This window comes from Hibiscus syriacus, unplaced genomic scaffold, assembly GCF_006381635.1.
Source record: "Hibiscus syriacus cultivar Baekdansim isolate YM2019G1 unplaced genomic scaffold, ASM638163v2 tig00109924_pilon, whole genome shotgun sequence".
Taxonomy (NCBI): Eukaryota; Viridiplantae; Streptophyta; class Magnoliopsida; order Malvales; family Malvaceae; genus Hibiscus; species Hibiscus syriacus.
The window spans coordinates 367,953-386,546 of NW_024062530.1; the positions used below are offsets into that span (position 1 = coordinate 367,953).

The 18,594-nt window shown below is 31.3% G+C and overlaps 2 protein-coding genes across 2 annotated transcripts; one reads left to right on the forward strand and one right to left on the reverse strand.

Moving 5' to 3' along the window:
* Nucleotides 1–1,454: 1,454 nt before the first annotated feature.
* On the forward strand, nt 1,455–2,316 carry LOC120210414 (NAC domain-containing protein 2-like). Its single transcript, XM_039209146.1, has 3 exons — nt 1,455–1,608; nt 1,702–2,000; nt 2,101–2,316. Exons 1-3 carry the CDS (start codon nt 1,455–1,457, stop codon nt 2,314–2,316), a joined length of 669 nt encoding a protein of 222 aa, XP_039065077.1.
* A 3,266-nt stretch (nt 2,317–5,582) lies between these two features.
* Nucleotides 5,583–9,146, reverse strand: LOC120210477 (receptor-like protein kinase HSL1). The gene is given in 3 exon segments (XM_039209205.1): nt 5,583–6,294; nt 6,391–6,799; nt 6,802–9,146. Coding segments are annotated over 3 exon segments (2,994 nt in total). The 5' UTR covers nt 8,995–9,146; the 3' UTR covers nt 5,583–5,902.
* Between the last annotated feature and the right edge of the window lie 9,448 nt (nt 9,147–18,594).

Here is an 18,594-nt window from a genome sequence, read left to right on the forward strand (position 1 = left end):
TAAAATTATAAAATAAATCTCAGAACAAATTAAATTATATAATAAAAATATTGAGTTATTGAAATTTTATTAGGTTTATGTAGTAAATAAGTAAAGTATCAAACATGATTTATCATATTAAATTCTTTTTTTTTCTTTTTTTTGAGGGAGATTTATACACACACACTTTTTGTATTTTGACTTGAACTTTATTCAAATTATCAATAAATATTTAATTTGATTGATTTATTTATTTATTTATTTATTTAATTCAAATAAATATATTTGATTTAAATTATTTTTTTAAAAAAATCTAAATAATTAAAATAGAATTTATTAATTTATTTATTTATATCAATTCGATCGAATATGAATGAATATCTCTAAGAAAATAATATAATCATCACACTCCCACATTACACTGCAGTTCACCTTAAGTGGAAAGTTTTTGTGATTCGAATCCACTACGTGGACTGAGGTAAAAACTTTTGACCACTAAGCCAAGCCCTAGGGTTCGAGATACTTGATAAATACAGAGTTTATTTTCTTAAAGTTCTTAATTATCTTGGATTAATTAGCTTTATTTAATGACTGATTTAAAATACTTTTTATAATAGAAAAAATATATATATATATATCGCACACAATTTTTATATGGGATAAGTATAAACAAAATTTTAAGGTAGATATAATAAATAAAACAAATCATTAATTAAAATAAATTAGAATTTTAAGGTAAACACGTGACCACCCTAACATATGCTAGCATCTGCCATTGGCTCCATTGGTCATATTTGTCTTTTTTTTTTCTCTCCCTTCCATGAAGTTGCATATTAATTTTTTTTACTGAACTATGGTGAAATGTGATACTACAACTTTGTCTAGATTTGATTTCCCTAAACTGTATCTGATATTTTCCATACGGCTAAGGGAAATATATGGTCAACTTGTAAACGCCATACATGCATGCATGGATGCTGACATAACATCCAATGATTCAGGAGTATAACATAATTGATGCAACATGCCATGCAGCATGCATGCATGTATGTATGCTGACGTAACATCCAATTATTCAAGAGTACTATAACATAATTGATGCAATATGCCATGCAGCATGAATTCACATGCATAGCTATTCTGCAAGGAATCCCTTATTTTCTTTCAGAACAGATATAATTAGCTCTCATTGCTAGACGTAATTCTAGAGGGTATTCACTGGCATCTGCTATACATGGTATATACTTACCTACAAATAAAGATATTATTTTCTTGATCCCATTCGAAAAATTTATAATGCAAATAGCTTGACCAAGAAATATTATTTATTCATGATTATTATATGTGGTGGTTTCTCCAAGATCAGCACCAAGTTATAAATTTATAATTTTGGTTTTATTCACCACAAAATGTACAAATTCTAGTATAAATATCAAGCAAATCATTCGAAACAGCTTCCCCCACTGTCCCACGAAATGGACCTCCCACTAGGCTTCAGATTCCATCCTACAGATGAAGAGCTCATCAATCATTATCTAAAGCCGAAGGTTTCACCTTCCTCGAATCATCAGCTAATCTCCATTATTGCTGATGTCAATATCTACAAGTTCGATCCATGGGAACTTCCCGGTAGTACTCCTTTGCTTGTCATCTGATATAAAATGTATTGATATCTTACGTACATTCATGGCGTCTACGTATACTTTGTCTAATGTTTTACAGATAAGGCCTGTTTCGGGGAGAACGAATGGTTTTTCTTCAGTCCGAGAGAAAGAAAGTATCCTAACGGAACACGTCCGAATCGAGCGGCGGCGTCCGGTTTCTGGAAATCCAGCGGGACTGATAAACCGATCATCACCTCTGTTGGTGTTGGATCGAGACCACAATGTCTAGGAATGAAGAAAGCTCTTGTGTTTTACAAAGGGCGTCCCACGAAAGGTGTAAAAACGGATTGGATGATGACTGAATATAGACTTGTCGATGATTACTTTGTATCTCATAGGCCTAAAGGATCCATGGAAGTAAGTTACTTTCTTCCTCATCGGTTCAACACACTTACATATAAGAGCAGTTTCATCAGTTTCTTAACTTTAAGCTCTAAGTGTAATCATCTTGTTTTAGTTGGAAGATTGGGTTCTATGCCGAGTTAGCCATAAAGGCAAACTCAGTCAACAAGTACGAGGAAGAAACTCTGATATGGTAACACAGAACACCATTATTGAAGGAACTGATCCTCTTACCCCAACCATTGATTCCAATGTAAGAGAGGTGCTAGATTCCATTGCAAGGGTACTCTCTGTTGGAGCTTTGGATGAATTGAGTGCTTCAATTATTTAAACTATGGCTTCCAGTTTGTCTGTGAGTTTCATTACCAAACAAAGAAAGGGATGTCTGTTCGTGTTATTATACTAATTCTAATTATGTTTGATTTGGTTTGCATGCAAGAAAGAGAACCAGGTAGTTGAAAGATAAAAAGATTAATCATAACGTAAGTTTGTTATTATAGTGTAAATTTTACGTTGAATGTATAAAAATAAATTATTGAAATTAATAATAATTTTTGTATGTTCAAATAAATTGATTTATAATACACATTTAAAATTTAAGTATCTATAATGGTTTTAAATTGATTTTAAGAAATTATTAATATGTTATAAAATTTTAGAATCGTTCGTAATAAGTACCACAGACAAACGTAAAAAAAATAAATAATAATAATAATAATAATAAGTACATAGTTTTAAGAGATAAATTTAACCACATGTTAGGTCATATAAAATAAGTGAAATGACAAAAATTATCTATAAAAATAATTGATAGATTTGACAAATTTATTTTGATAAATATAAATTACGAGACATATAAGCTAAAATAATTATAAATGTTGTTATTTATTGACTTTCTCAATTATTTGTGTATTATGTTATTGGACTAAAATTATCATAATTAAAGAGCACTATAAGAAGATGAAAGAGTTAATTGTATCACAGATCCTCAAAATATGACCTTCATTTTAAATTAATCCTTAAATTTTTAAATATTTCAATTTTTCCTTAAACTATCACTATCATTTTAAATTAATCCTCAAACTTTTAAACATTTCAATTTCATCACAAACTATGTCTTTCATTCTAAATTGGTCCCCAAACTTTTTGAAAATTCCAATTTCAAGTATATGTATATACTAATCACATCCATTGTTAATAAAATTGTTAGGTTAAATTATGTTTGAAATGAGTTACATATTTGGATGAATTTGGGGATAAAATTAAAATATTCAAAAGGTTGGGGAACCAATTTAGAAAGAGGGTCATAATTTAGGGATGAAATTAGAATGTTCAAAAGTTTAAGGACTAGTTTAGAATGAGAGTCATAGTTTGGAGATGAAATTGAAATATGCAAAAGTTTGAGGACCAATTTAAAATAAATGTTATAGTTTGGGGATATATGGTGCAATTTATTCAGGATGAAAGGTTAAATGTCAAAAAGAATAAAAGGAAGGGGGAAGATGACAATTTTTCCATAGATTTTGACACTTCATTCAAACTATTATGGTCCCTCCCTTGCTGCATTCAATGTGTTTCCGTAGTGAGCTTAATTTCATACTCTTTATGGTACGTTTGGTTCACGGAATATAAGATTACTAGTGAGAATGTAAGATTATCAGGGAATATAATTAGTGAGAATATTATATTTTGTGTTTGGTTGGCTTAGCAGGAATGTAAAACTACTAGTGGGAATGTAAAATCTCTTCATGTTTCCTCTTTTTAAATTTAGTCGAATTTTACGTTTCTGTCTATATTGCAGAGATTTTTATGCAGTGATTACTTCTCATTACAGACGCGCATAAGAAGACTGCTTATTAAAAAAACGGTCAACTATGTATTTATTTATTTATTTATACATGTATTATATTTTATTTTTATTTATAATTTTTATGATTGCCGCAGGTCTTCCACGGAAACTACTCTTAACCTGGCGTTGGGGGTAGCCTACTACCCTACCTCCCACTTACCGCTTTGCATATGGGAATATGATTTCGTTGTTGTTATATTTGATCAAATTGTCCTTATTATATATTTGTTTTTTTAAAAAAGTTGTAAAATATTTATATATTTTCTTTAAAAAAATTAAATTCATAAAATTTATATATATATATTTTTTATAAAATTGAAAATATAAAAAGGTTTAATGAAAGGGTAAATTTCATATAAAATTTTAATTATAGATTTTTTTTTGTAAATCTAAAATAGTTTAAGGATAAATTTGTAATTAACCTTCGTAGAATTTTTATTATTAAATGTCATAATAAGGATATTTTTTAAAGGAAAAAAATTTAAGGGAATTTTAGTCCAAAACGCTGGTAATCCAACAATACCTAAGGAAAGGGAGGTAATGACATTCCCGGTAATATACCCAAAAATCTACTATTGGTAATAAAGCATTATCAGGAATGAGATTCCCGGGAATGAAATCCACATTCCCCCGTTTGGTTGGTCGGGAATGTCATTCCCGGTAATCTTACATTACCAATAGTGGATTTTTTTTATATATTACCGGGAATGTCATTACCTCCATTTCCTTATGTATTGTTGGATTACCGGCGTTTTGGACTAAAATGCTCTTAATTTTTTTTTTTAAAAAAAATATCCTTACTATGTCATTGAATAATAAAAATTCTACAAAGGTTAAATTATAAATTTATCCTTAAACTATTTTAGATTTACAAATAAAATTTATAATAAAAAATTTATATGAAGTTCAGGGGTTAAAATAAAATTTTACCCTTTCATTAAACATTTTTATATTTTCAATTTTGTAAAAAAAATGATATAAATTTTATGAATTTAATTTTTTTTAAAGAAAATATATAAATATTTTCCAACTTGTTAAAAAACAAATATATAATAAAGATAATTTGGTCAAATATACATTCCAATAATCTTTTATTCATTTAACAAAAACACGGTAATCTTACATTCCTGCTAAACCAACCAAAACACTAAATATAATATTCTCAGTAATCATATTCCCTGATAATCTTTTATTCGCACTAGTAATCTTACATTCCGTGAACCAAATACACCCTTAGCTTAAGCCACTCGTGCCCTCATCACAACTACTAAAACCAACCCACTCTAGGGTTTTATTTACCCATGGACAATTGTTTCTTTTAAAATTTTTAATTTTTCATATAATTTAGATATATTTTTATATTTTTATTGATAATTTATTTTAATTCCCTAAAATTTATTTATTCATTTACCTATCATAACATCCCGAGTATCTCCCCAACTAAAAAGACCCAAATTTTCTATCATATCCAGCAGTTTGTTCGAAGACAAGAGAACATGCGGAGCTATCTAAATCATGTTTGAAAGCAAAACTTCGAAACAAAACAAGAAAGCCAAGTGTACTATTAGTGTATGTACGCCCATTATGTTGGGAATTTTTGGTTACCTGTTTCTAGTGTAAGTTAAATTGCCGAAAGTGAAGTGGAAGTGCTGGTTTTAATGTTTGCAGTAAACATTCAAATCCTGGGAAATGCTTTATGGCAGCCATAAATATGGACATGTAAAAACGATTAACAAAAACAACCAATGGAAAATGACAGCATAGAAACAACTCTTTTAAGGCAATGGTCTGGATCTATGGTTCTTGTCCTCTCTCACTTTCCAAATTGATGGATGGATGAGTTAATTGTTTATGGCCCTTGGGGAACCAACCTTACCAAACTAGTAGTAATTAGCCATTGATTCGAATCGAGACTCGAACCTGAGATTTTACAGTATGCATTTAACTCCTTAATGAATCTGTCTCTCCATTTTCTCTCTATGAACATTTCGTCCCCTGCTCCCTTTGAGATCAAAAACTATTAGGGGGTGTGTTGCAGTTTGTGGTCTTGTTTCAGCAACAAGTTATCTCAAGCTACGATTCCTTGATCCGAGGCGTCTTCGTAGTAATAATGAGTCAATTTCCCATCCTTTTTAGTACCTTTCGGCTGGTTATCGGCACTGGCTTCTTGCAGCATCTTGACCACCCTTCTCATTGATGGGCGGTTGATCGGGAGTGGACTTGTGCAGAGGAGGCCGATGTTGAGTACCTTGTATATATCTTCTTTGAAACATGAATCGAGTTTGGAATCGAGAACATAGTCCACTCCTTTCTGATCCAAAGTGGTGCAGACCCACTTTACGAGGTCCTTCTCGCCAAACTCGGGGTCGATCGGGAGTCTTCCTGTGACCAACTCGAGTATCACTACTCCAAAACTGTATATGTCACTCTTCTCGTTCACCCGAAGAGTATATGCATACTCTGCACCAGAAGTTTTCATAGACAGATTAGATTTTGTAAAGATTAACATGACTAATACATTTGATCGCTAGACCGATAATAAGGTTATGAACAAACCTGGAGCAATGTAGCCACATGATCCAGCAATGACAGACATAGACTTAGCGACCTTTCCGGCTGCATCAACCACCTTCGCGACTCCGAAATCCGCCACTCTAGCGCCAAAATCTCCGTCCAATAAGATATTATTGGACTTGACATCTCTATGTACGATCGGAGGCACACAATCATGATGCAAATATGAAAGCCCCTCGGCTGCATCCACGATAATCTTGTATCTCGTTGGCCAATCGAGCAAACCACTTTTGCAGCTATGCAACAAATCTCCCAAGCTACCATTCGGCATGTACTCGTACACCAAAAGCTTGCAATCGCGAGTAGTACAAGAACACCATAACTTAACAATGTTCTTGTGTCTAATCTTCCCCAATGTCTCAACCTCAGCTTGGAACCCATCGTCCTGAACCGGAGATCAGCTTGAGCCTGACCTTTCTCGAGATCGACACTGTCACAACCCTTTTTCACACCTCCCCAAAGCTTCTTAACAGCAACTGCGTCGCCATTACTAAGCACGACCTTGTATACTTTCCCAGAAGCACCTTTCCCAATCACATTATCCTCATCAAGACAATCCAATATCTCATATTCACTAAAACCCAGTTTGTGGAACGACATCAATGTCCACTTCGATTTATCGATAGCCTTAGCTTTCTTGTAGTTCATGTACTTCAAGTAAAACCAAACCACACCAACAATAAACACCAATGCAGCTAGAACAAAAATGGATCTAAGCAACCAAACATAGCCTTTCTGCTTATCTTCATCCCTCCTAGCACATGAAACACTAACATTCCCACACAAACCAAAGTTCCCCAAGAAGCTGTTCTTGTACATGTCTTTATCGAACAGAGGCGGTAACTCGCCAGATAACATGTTATTCGAGAGATTAAGCTGATTAAGCTTCAAATTCTGCAGACCAAGTGGAATTCGTCCCGTTAACCGATTATCAGACAAATCGAGATAATTCAACACCGATAAACTCCCTATTCCATCAGGAATTTCCCCGGAAAACTTATTAACGGCTAAGTTCAACTCGTTTAGCTTTTTCAAAGATTCGATCCCACTAGGAAGTTCACCTTCGAGCTCATTCCCATGAAGATCAAGAATCCCTAGTTCATCAAGCTTCACTATACTTTCAGGCAACGCCCCATTGAACTTGTTGTCACTAGCAGAAAGCTTAGCTAAGTTACCAACTAAACCAATTTCTTCGGGCAATGATCCATTAAACTGGTTCTTAGATATAATCAAAAGCGACAAATTCTTAGCATTGGCAATGGATTTCCCTATGTGCCCAGAGAATGAGTTATTAGCAAGATCAAGTAAATAAACATGAGGAAGGCCCCAAAATCCGGTTGGTATTTCGCCGGATAATTTGTTGTAACCGAGTCGGATCCGGTTCAGGCTTCGACATTGCGCTAAATTCGGCGGTATTTGACCCGAAAACGAGTTGTATATCATTAGCATCTCTTCCAGTCTCCCTTTCTCGCATAAACTAGGTGGGATGGGACCGGTGAATTGGTTGCTGGAGACGTCGAACCATCTCAGAGGCGAGTTTTTGCCGAGATTCTGTGGTAACTCACCGGTGAGACGGTTCTGAAAGATTCTGAGCTCGTATAGAACTGGTGAGTCAGCAATACTCGGTGGTAATGTTCCTTCAAATTTGTTGGAGTACAGGTTGAGGCTTTCAAGTGGCAGCCGAGTCAACTCGTCCGGAATCTTTCCAGTTAACCGGTTCATCGACGCGTCGAGGAGTCTCAGATTAGTCAAATGGGAGAACCCCCGAGGTAACTCGCCGGTCAACGAGTTGTTGTACAGCTCAATCTGAACTAGACTAACCAACTCGGTGAGTGAACTCGGTATGCTCCCCGCCAAATGGTTAATCGCCAAGTCTAAATCAACGAGTTTCTTGAGTCGCCCCAGGGAATCAGGAATCTCCCCGACTAAATTACACTCGGTCAGCCACAAAATCTCCAAGTTCGTCAAGTTCCCAAGCTCCGGCGGGATCCGACCAGGACTAAACGGGTTGTACGACAAATTCAGCATTTTCAGCGTACTAATATTCCCCAAAAAATCAGGGATTGTCCCATCAAGGAGATTGTACACAAGAGACAAAACCTCGAGTTTCTGGAACCTACCAAACGACGCCGGAAAGTCACCGGAGATATTATTACCAGTTAAATCGAGGTATTTCAAATTAGGGAGGTCAACCAAAGTGTAGGGGAGTTCACCGGTGAGGAGATTCTGGGAGAGATCAAGATGAACTAGATTCCGACACGTGGATATATCGGGTATGGTGGAATTGATGTTGTTGTAGTAGAAGCTAACGTAAGAAAGGTTCTGGAGCTGACAAAGAACTGAAGGGAAGGGTCCGGCGAGGTTAGCGTTGGAGAGGTCGAGGGAGGTGATTGAACCGGTGCCACCGTCGCATGAAACGCCGCGCCAGTTGCATGGGGTTGGGTCACGTGAGTTCCATGAAGAAAGGGCTGAGTCGGGATCGGAAAAGGAGGATTTGAGTTCCAGAAGGTAGAGACCTTCCTGGTTGAGTGAAAGGGAAAGTGGAGGGAAACTGAAGAGGAGAAAGGAGAAGAGAAGGAGAAGCATTTTCTTTGTGGTAATTTGGGGAGGGGGGGTTAAGGGAAGTAGGGTGTTTTTGGTGTGAATATATTTGAATATGAGTGAGTAAGGTGGTGTTCTGCCATTACAGAGACATGGAATGAATGAATATTGCAGCAATGAATGAGCATGAGAGAGAGATGATTATGGAGAAGAAAGAGTGGGGAGTGTTATGATGATGACATTTTTATTGACACTGTGAGAAAAATATATTAATAATATATGCTAAATAGGGTAATAATAAATTGATTTTTTTGACAAGATAAAAACAATCATTTTATTAAAAATTAAAAAAATATTTAAATTACAATAAAATTATATAATCATACTCTTAAATTAAAACATATATTAACCACGTAAATTAAAACATATTCAATTATAAATTAAATAAGTAATTATTAATACAAGAAATTAACCACACATGAAAAAAAATAAAAAATTAAATTAAATTAACTCGAATAAAAGATAGATACGAAAAAGCCTAATTGCATTGACAAACAAACTACAAAAGGAAACAAACTATTAAGAGATCGTCGACAAACTTCAAATCAAAATTGAATAACATGAGAAAACTATCTACAATGGCAAATCACTTATCCAAATTCAGTTCGAGAGTCCAAAGCATTAAAGATCAAAATAAATAAGTGTCATCTTGATCAGCCGTGACGATGTCAAATCTAACTCAAAAAAATATAAACAAAAATAATGATTAAACGATAAAAAAATGTCAAAAGACAGAAGAAACATATCATAAAGACAGAAATAAATATATCATAAAGATAAAAAATGTGACATAAAGATAGATTTATTAAAAATAAAAAAACAATAAAAAATAAAAGTACAACATAGTAAAATAAAAAAAAGACTATCGACGACCAGCATTATAACTGTTGTCACCGCCAATTATAAAGATGAAGTAAAAACTACCAACAACAACACAAAAATAAAAATAAAATTAATATAATCTGTTTATTTTTAAATAATTTTCTAAATATTAATAAATATATGTTACATTTTTTAAAGATCTTTAGTGTTCAGTAGATAAAATAAATAAATTTAGAATCCAATTAATCAAATTTTAGTTTAGAAAAAACTCTTTCAATACTATTTTTTCTATCTACAAAACTTAAATTTGAAATACTGTTTTAAAAAACATCCAAGTGCTTGACATTTTATTCAAGATATATTATCATGGTTTTCAGAATCAGATCGTTTAGCGAATCGGTCATGTTATCGGTTTATTGGTTTAACCGGTCGAACCGATCCAACCGGTCGGAAGAATCGGACGTCGTCATAATTATTTAAAAAAATTAAATAAAAATACCAAAAATATTTAATAAAAAATAATTTTGTATATCACAAGTTATATTCAAAGCAAGTCATAACATGTATGAGTTAAAAACCATAAAATCAAGTGAAACAAAATGATTCAAATTAACTACAACATAATATTTAAGGTAAAACATATTAAATAATAAATATAATTATATAACTATAATTAAAAAATAAATTTGGGGCTAAAAAATCATAACAAAACGATATTATTTGGTTTTTTTTTTAAAAAAACAATCTCACATGGTTAAGAAATATAGAAAAACATCCCAAAAGTCTAAAGAGTAAAAATAAGAGAACAAAACAATCCCACATGGCTAAGAAACATAGAAGAGCATCCCAACTAAATTCTATAAATAATAGAGGTAATTTGACATTCAAAATCATGGAGCCTTTTGGTTAGCATAGAGTGAAATATTCTTTCACTTCAATCAAGCTCGAATTTTAAGCTTCAATCGAGCTTCTAAATTTTTTTTGAGTTCAAGCCTTTTCGAGTTCAAGTTTTAATATTATATTTCGAGTTCGAGTTGAACTTGATAATTTTTAGTTCGTGAGTTTGAGTCGAGTTGAGCTTACTTTTAAAGTTTGAGTCGAGCTCAGCAATACTCGAGTTCGACTTGGCTCGTTTAACAAACGACGTCGTTTGGTTTAATTTTTTTGTTTAAAAAAAACAAAATTGGCGGGGTTTTCCGGTTTTTCCCAGTTTTTTCCGGTTTACAGCCGGTCCGGTTCGAATGGTTCAACGGTTCTAGCCGGTTCACTAGTAACGGTTCAACCAGTTTAGTTTAAACCGAGCTAGGCAACGGTTTCAGGTTGAACCGGCCAGTCCGGTCTGATTTTCAAAACAATGTATATTACTATAAGTTACATTCTTATACCTAACGGGTATGAAAAAGAAATTTTGAGTGTAAAAGGTTTGATTATTAATTATTAATTAGTATATGTTAAATAATTTAAAATAAGATCAAAAGTTTGAATTCTAATACTATGAATAAAGAAAATTGAATTAAGAGAATTATCTCATAAATAAAATTTTATAATATAAGAATTTCATTAATTAATCGAGTGGTTAAGAACACTCGTATTGACCCACCTTATATGGTTCGAATCACAATATTTACTCTAAAAATATAATACATCTCTATTTAATAAAAATATTATTTAAATTAATTAACCTATAAATTAAATACCAATAATTATATATACCTTCCAAGTTTCTAATGTTGAGTAAATGCTTTCCTCATCCACCTTCCAAAAATTGAATACACATGCCGAAGCCGAGTTGGGGACAAGGTCAGTAAAAGTATTATTTACTGTTCAGAGTCGGACATCAGTGGGATGATCAAACTTGGATCCAAAGAGAACTTACGGTAAAACTATTTTGCAGGTCCCTATACTATAGCATGGATTACATTCACTCCCTATATTTCTAAAATGAAATATATCATGTATTTTGGAAAAAAAAGTGATTTTTTATAATAATTGAAAAAATTAGTATTAAATTATGTGATATTATTTAAAATATAACATAGTATATTTATCAAGCTCATTATCGAGTTTGTGTATTTTGTGTGTGTGATATATGTGTTTATAATAAAATATTAAATCCTTCGTTCGTTAAACTAAGAAATATAGTCACCTTAAATCATTTTTATGATTTTAATTACTTTTCATTTATAAATTACAATTACAAAAAAATAATTGTATAAAATGTTCCAAAATATGAGTTCATTTATAAATTAGTTCCACAAACTCTAAATCATACTATATCAGTCTCTATATTATGATTCTTATTTTAAATTGCTCTTTATAGTTCAAAATATTCTACATTAATCCTCAAATTATGACCCATATTTTAAATTGGTTCATAAATTTTAAAATATTTTATATTAGTCCTTAAACCATTAGTATGATGTCATTTTGATCATTCTATTAACATGAAACTAACTCTACTGGTTTTTGAAGGTCATGGAAATTAAATCATTGACCTTCTAATAACATTAATATGTTTATGAATGTCACGAGAATTAAGCTTCTGATATTCTAAAACATATTTGATTTGTTTTCAAAGGTCTTGAGGATTTTTACAAGATGACAGGTTCAATTGCTAGGACTCTCGAAAACATATTAAATTTTTCTAACTACAGTAAAGTCAATGTCACCATAACAAAATGGTGGCGGATCTAGAAATTTAAGAATGGGGTCCAAAATTTTAATTTTCTTTTCTTAAAAATAATGGGTATGCAAAAATTGTAATTTTTTTTCTTTTTTCCTTAACACATTAAGCTAAATTTAACCACATTTCTAAAATAACGGGGATGCACTTGGCCCCTATGGGGGCTTAGTGCATCCGCCACTGTAACAAAAGGATCAAAATATAATGATATTGGTAGTTTGAGGGCTGATATAACATATTTTAAAGCTTAGGAACCAGTTTAAAATGGAGTCACAATTTGAATATTAATATAGAATATTTTAAAATTTAAAGACCAATTCAGAATAATGGTCATAATTTGGGAACATCCTATACAATTATCTCAACTACAAAAGTGGACCCAAAAGATCATTTTCATTTTAATAACTTTAGCAGGCAAATAAAGAAAAAAAAAAGATTTACTGACCTTCATGTTGGGTCATTTTGAGTTGTAGTTTTTAGAATAAATGTAATGGATGAATAAGGTAACATGAGAACCGTGATTCTATTTAATGGTTCCAGCAATTATTGTTGACATAAAGTTAATATGTAAGGTAGAATTTAGTGGTTTAATGTTATGTAAAGAGTGATTTTTTTTATACTCTTATATTATTATTTTAAATTTTAAATTTATAAATTAAAAAACAACATTTATTCTTTTAAATTAGGTCCAACTGTACTTCATTTTAAATTTAATTAGAGTTGTTACACTAACAATCAGTTGATCTAGTGAAACGAGGTGTTAGATTCTTTAAATAAAGTATAAGATTTGAATCCTAACAACTACGAAAGGAACAAACTGAATCAGAAGATTTTTTTGTCCTCATAATAATTCTATGCAAAACTTAACTTAGATTAATCAATTAGTAGATTGAACACTATTAGTTAATTTAAGAAAAAAAATTATAACTTTTATAACTTTTAAATTCAAATATGTTCTTATAACAGGGAAAGACAAATAATTTTATGTTAAGATGTAAGTTTTTAAGAAATTATATTAAAATTTTAAAAATATAAAAACAATTAAATTATATAATTTTTTTTAAAAAATATCATCTCAAAATTTATCATCCATCCCTAGCAAATATCTTCTAGAAGAAGAAAAGTAATATGATTTACTCGTTGAATAGAACTTTCTTCGCATACATATCAACCAACGTTTACTTTAAAGCAACGTTGAAGTCAATAGTGCTCTGGTCGACCACGGTGGGGGTCTTACTTATCCTCTTTACCTATTTAATATGATAAGATTAACGTATCTGTATTAGGGCTAGCAACGAAACTGAGAAAATTAAAAAATTGATATGAATCGAGTAAAATGGTTTGATTCGGTTTAGTTTGACTTTAAATGGTTTGATTTTCGGTTCGGTTTAAAGGCTTCATTTTTTGATTCAGTTCGGTTCGGGTTTTCCATATGGAACCCATTTGTTCCATATTGAACCGAATAGGTAATTTTTGTAAAAAAAAATTATAGTTTCAAGTGATTTTTTAATTGAAAAACCGATAAACCGAACCGAACCGAAAAACCCGAACCGTTAAAAAAACGAACCGAACCTAAAAAACCGATTTCGGTTTTTTCGGTTTTTTAACTATTCGGTTTCGGTTTAAATATTGAAAATCCGTTTATTTCGGTTCGGTTCAATTTTTGGTAAAAAAACTAAACCGAACCGAACCGAATACACCCCTAATCTGTATTAGATAAGCTTGTTATTTTTTTTTTATAAATATTTATATTTAATTTTTTTATCGATTAATTTGAATCAAGTACTGTAAAAATGATGACAACCGTCCTAGTAAAATTTGTTTCATTCACAAATATCAGAATTCAAACATTGATTTTACTCAAAAAATTTAGTGTCTCGTCTTATTAAACCAAACGATTATTGATGTAAACTTGTGAATTTTAAAACTAATAGAAATAATTATTATCATCGATTAATAAATCTATTGATAAAACTTTTAATGTGATTTCGTTTTAAATTCAAATCCCTCTTGAAATAAGATTTGATATTATTTAATTTTTATTTAACATAAATAGTAAGGTTTATAGTATGACTCGTTTGATAAATAAATAAATTTTAAAAAAAATAAGATATATAACTGACACAGACGCAAACGCTTTTGAATAAAAAAAAATCAAGATTTTATTTAACTAAATAGGAATCTCAAGAGGCCAGCACCCAATAATTGAGCAAAGGGTCCCAATGTTTTTTTGTTAGTCCACACATCAACACCATTTGTCATGTAATAAAATGCCAATATCATGATTGATGCTCATTCACAATCATAAAATCAAGTCCATGCTTTTTCCCATTACAGTTTTATACTAAATTTCTTAATTAATTCAGTACCACTTAAAATTATTTTTTAAATATAAAATTAAAATGTTAATGGATCTTCTTAGTCTTTAGTGAGAAGAGCCGTCTACCAGCCAATTGATCGAGTCTTTAATTATTATTACCTTCCCATCAAAAATTTATCTCCAATACTTTGTTGAGAGTTACTATAAGGTTCACGAATCTACTTTATCACACACTTTAGCTTGAACTACAACCATTTGTCGGTTTATACACCCTATTATATAACTCTTTAAGGAACTCTTGGGGAACATCCGATTCAAACATCAACATTCTTTACCTAATTTTATCAACTTTATTTTCAAAATGGCATATGCTATTTTCTTTTACTAAACCATATATCAATTAGACAAAATAAGTCAAATATGTTCTATAAATGTATAGCATAAACTAATAGTATCTTTTTGCATAAAATAAACACTCAATTATCACAATTTATATAGTTGTCTAGATAAGAATGCATCCCCAGTGCTGGAACTGTTGTAGCTAAACCCATGACGACCCACAACACTTTACAAAAGATAAGCCCCATTTGCCAAGATTTGGGTGGGTCCAATAAATCAAGCTCTTTTACAAACTTTGAGGGAAGCATATGCTTTCCTTCGTTATAATAAGGTTGATAAAGGATTAAAAAAGTTACTAAAATATCAATGGTGGCTCACACTCATAATTGTCCTCTTATGCTTCAATCTTACATTTCTCCCATTCACACCATTCCCTAACTTTTAAATTTCTTCACCAAAAAGAAACTTTTGCATATCTTGTGTCAAAAAGTTACAAAGATTTTAAATTAATTTTAGAGTTAAATTGAATTAAATTTTATAATGCTAGATAATCTCATCTAATATTATATTTTTCATTCACATACTCGAACTGAAAGTTATATTTAAGGAATATCGAGTTTTTTTGCCATGACTTCTTTTGCATGTATAAACATGGATGGATATATATAAAAGTGAGGGATTCTCTCAAAATACTTGATCTAGTGGCATTTTACGTATCTATCAATTGATTTGTTCAAAATGCGTATGATTTAAGACAATAAAATAATGATTCATAATTTGTAGAGCAATCATTTAACAGATGAAGTCTTTATATGTATGAGGTGTTCATGATTGCAATACAATCTACAAGAATGACATAATCTTGAATTATAGACCTCATTCAACAACTTTGTTCAGCCTTTGTAAAAAAAAGTGAGGTAATGGCTAGGTCATCATTGGGACTTTTCCCAAGCATGCAAATCAGCTGAAATTGAGAGGGGGGGGGGGAACTTTAGATATTGGTGATGGAGCAGGCACATGGATGAAGAGGTTTAGGGTTTCAATCATTGTATATAAGTGGGGTTTTGGTAGCGGAGGGGGCTGTAAAAGTAAAAGAAATCCCTTTACCACCATTCTCATTTCCTTTTAAGCTCACACAGTTCATCACCATGCTCACAAAATTAGCCTTTTCAAACTTACTCTCTTCTCTCACCCTATTAATAGTTGAAATATAGTATAGGATTTAGGGTTATTTATATCGTCTACAGTGAGACCGTTGAATAGATATTTTATATAAGTGAGATGTCAATTGAGTAGTCGAGAGGTTTCGATATATTAGATAAATTTTCTCGAGTGAGGTGATGAAAAGATGATTTTTTTTTTATTTAGGGCGGTGTAGATTGTACCATTCAAATGTGAATATTACAATGTTTTGGGAGATGTTTTAACGACTCAACATCTTCGACAAAAGATGCACGAAAAGACATGACGTCTTTCAACTTGCTTGTTTGAAAAGACGTTGAGACGTATGAAAGACGTCTTTTGTCTAGCGTCTTCGCGTCTTCCCAAATCAATGTGGAGACCATCCTATTTGAGAAAACAAAATATGCATCACCTCTTATTCAAAAAATCCTTTTTTATTCCCTGTTTAAGTAAATTTGTTGATAAATTACCTTAATGAGGAATTACCTGCAATTTTCAATGTTTTCTCATGTAAGGATGAATATAAAATTTATGTTAAGAAATAAATTTATATAAATTTAAAAAAAAAATAAACTTATAAAATTTTATCAATAAAAATATAAAAAATATTTAAATTATAAGAGAATTTGAAATTATAAAAAGAACAACTCCACCGGTCGCTCCTTCAATCCATCCCTATTTGCATGCATGCCTAATTGTAGACATTTTCAGGCTTGTAAGTAACAGGGTATTACGAGGACTCCCTGTAAATGGATCAGCCCAGCTTAGTTTCCAACCCTTTTATTTCCATTTATGTTTTTAAAGTTGGAACTCGAAGGAGACCAACAAGGAAAAGCCAACTTCTAAGTTAATCCAAACTTAGATTAAATGAAAATTTTACTTATCTGCCCTCCTTTTTAAGCAATTCGTTACTTCACCATTTGGTTTCTTTGCTTGAACCATAAAAAAAAAAGTAAATGAAAAGAGGCTGAGATTTTAATCCTTAATTTATCTAATTCATATTTGTGTTCACGTATCTCTTTAACAATCAATGGAATTACTATTATGATTACAATATAAATATTATTAAATATTACATGTCATAATCTGATTGGTTATTGGTGTGTTGCATCAATATAAAGATCAATTTGATTTTTTTATTATTTTTCATTCTACTCTCGTCGTCTTTTTTGTCGAAGTTAAGAGATTTTTCATCCATATTTAATCATTGTTAGAAGTAATCATTTTTAAATATCTTTTACAACCACCTTATACATCGATGAAGCTTCTCATAATCTTATACCATCTTATCCGTTTATATTTTTCACCAAAACCTCTTTAAAACTCACAAAATTCATTTTTTTTTGGAGTTTTGAAAATTTATAGGATATGCAAGATTTGGTGTTTAGTTCAAAATTCGATCAATGACAAACATTATTTCGAGAAGTGAACAATATACCTTAAAGTTATCCTTATTGGATTGTCGGAGAGATTAGAGCATTAAAAATTGAACCTTTAGATGGAATTTCATTAATATTGGAATAATTTGTGTGATAAAATTGACACTTGAACTAAAATTTACAAGAAATAAATTGGCACATGATCACGTCGTTAAGATCTAACAATCTAGTAGTCTAATTAAATTCGAAACGATAGTTCAATGATAGAATTAAAACAAATTAAAATTTAATAATAAAAACGATATAGAATCTAAAGTTAAATGACATTTAGTGTTTACCCTATGTAACACGTTTACTTATGGATTAGCTACAACCACATTAGGCAGGAAATTGCGTCCACCCCATCCCCCATTGATCTACAAGTATAACGTGCAAGCGATGACTAATCATTTCCATTTTTTGCAATTAGATTTTGGGCAAACACCACAACAAATATTTATATAATAAGAATCTTGAGATATATATATTAGCCTCTAAAACAAACATTAAAAAAGGTTTAGCAAACAGGAGAGTTCCCCTATACAAGATTAGCCTGTTCACTTGTATTGCGTCTCGGCAACAAAATGTGACATTACGCCTTGTTCGTTATAAAGTCGGTCCATTGAAACTGAACACGAGAATCCTCTTCCTCTGGTTACATTGTCTCACAAGCTTTTTTATTCCATAACGGTGCATGATGATTTAAAAACCAATATTCAAAGTAAAATTTTTATTGCGATATCTAATTAAAGTAATTATAAAATAATATTTATTAATAATTTTTAATCTATTAACAGTATACATACATTCAACATATAAAT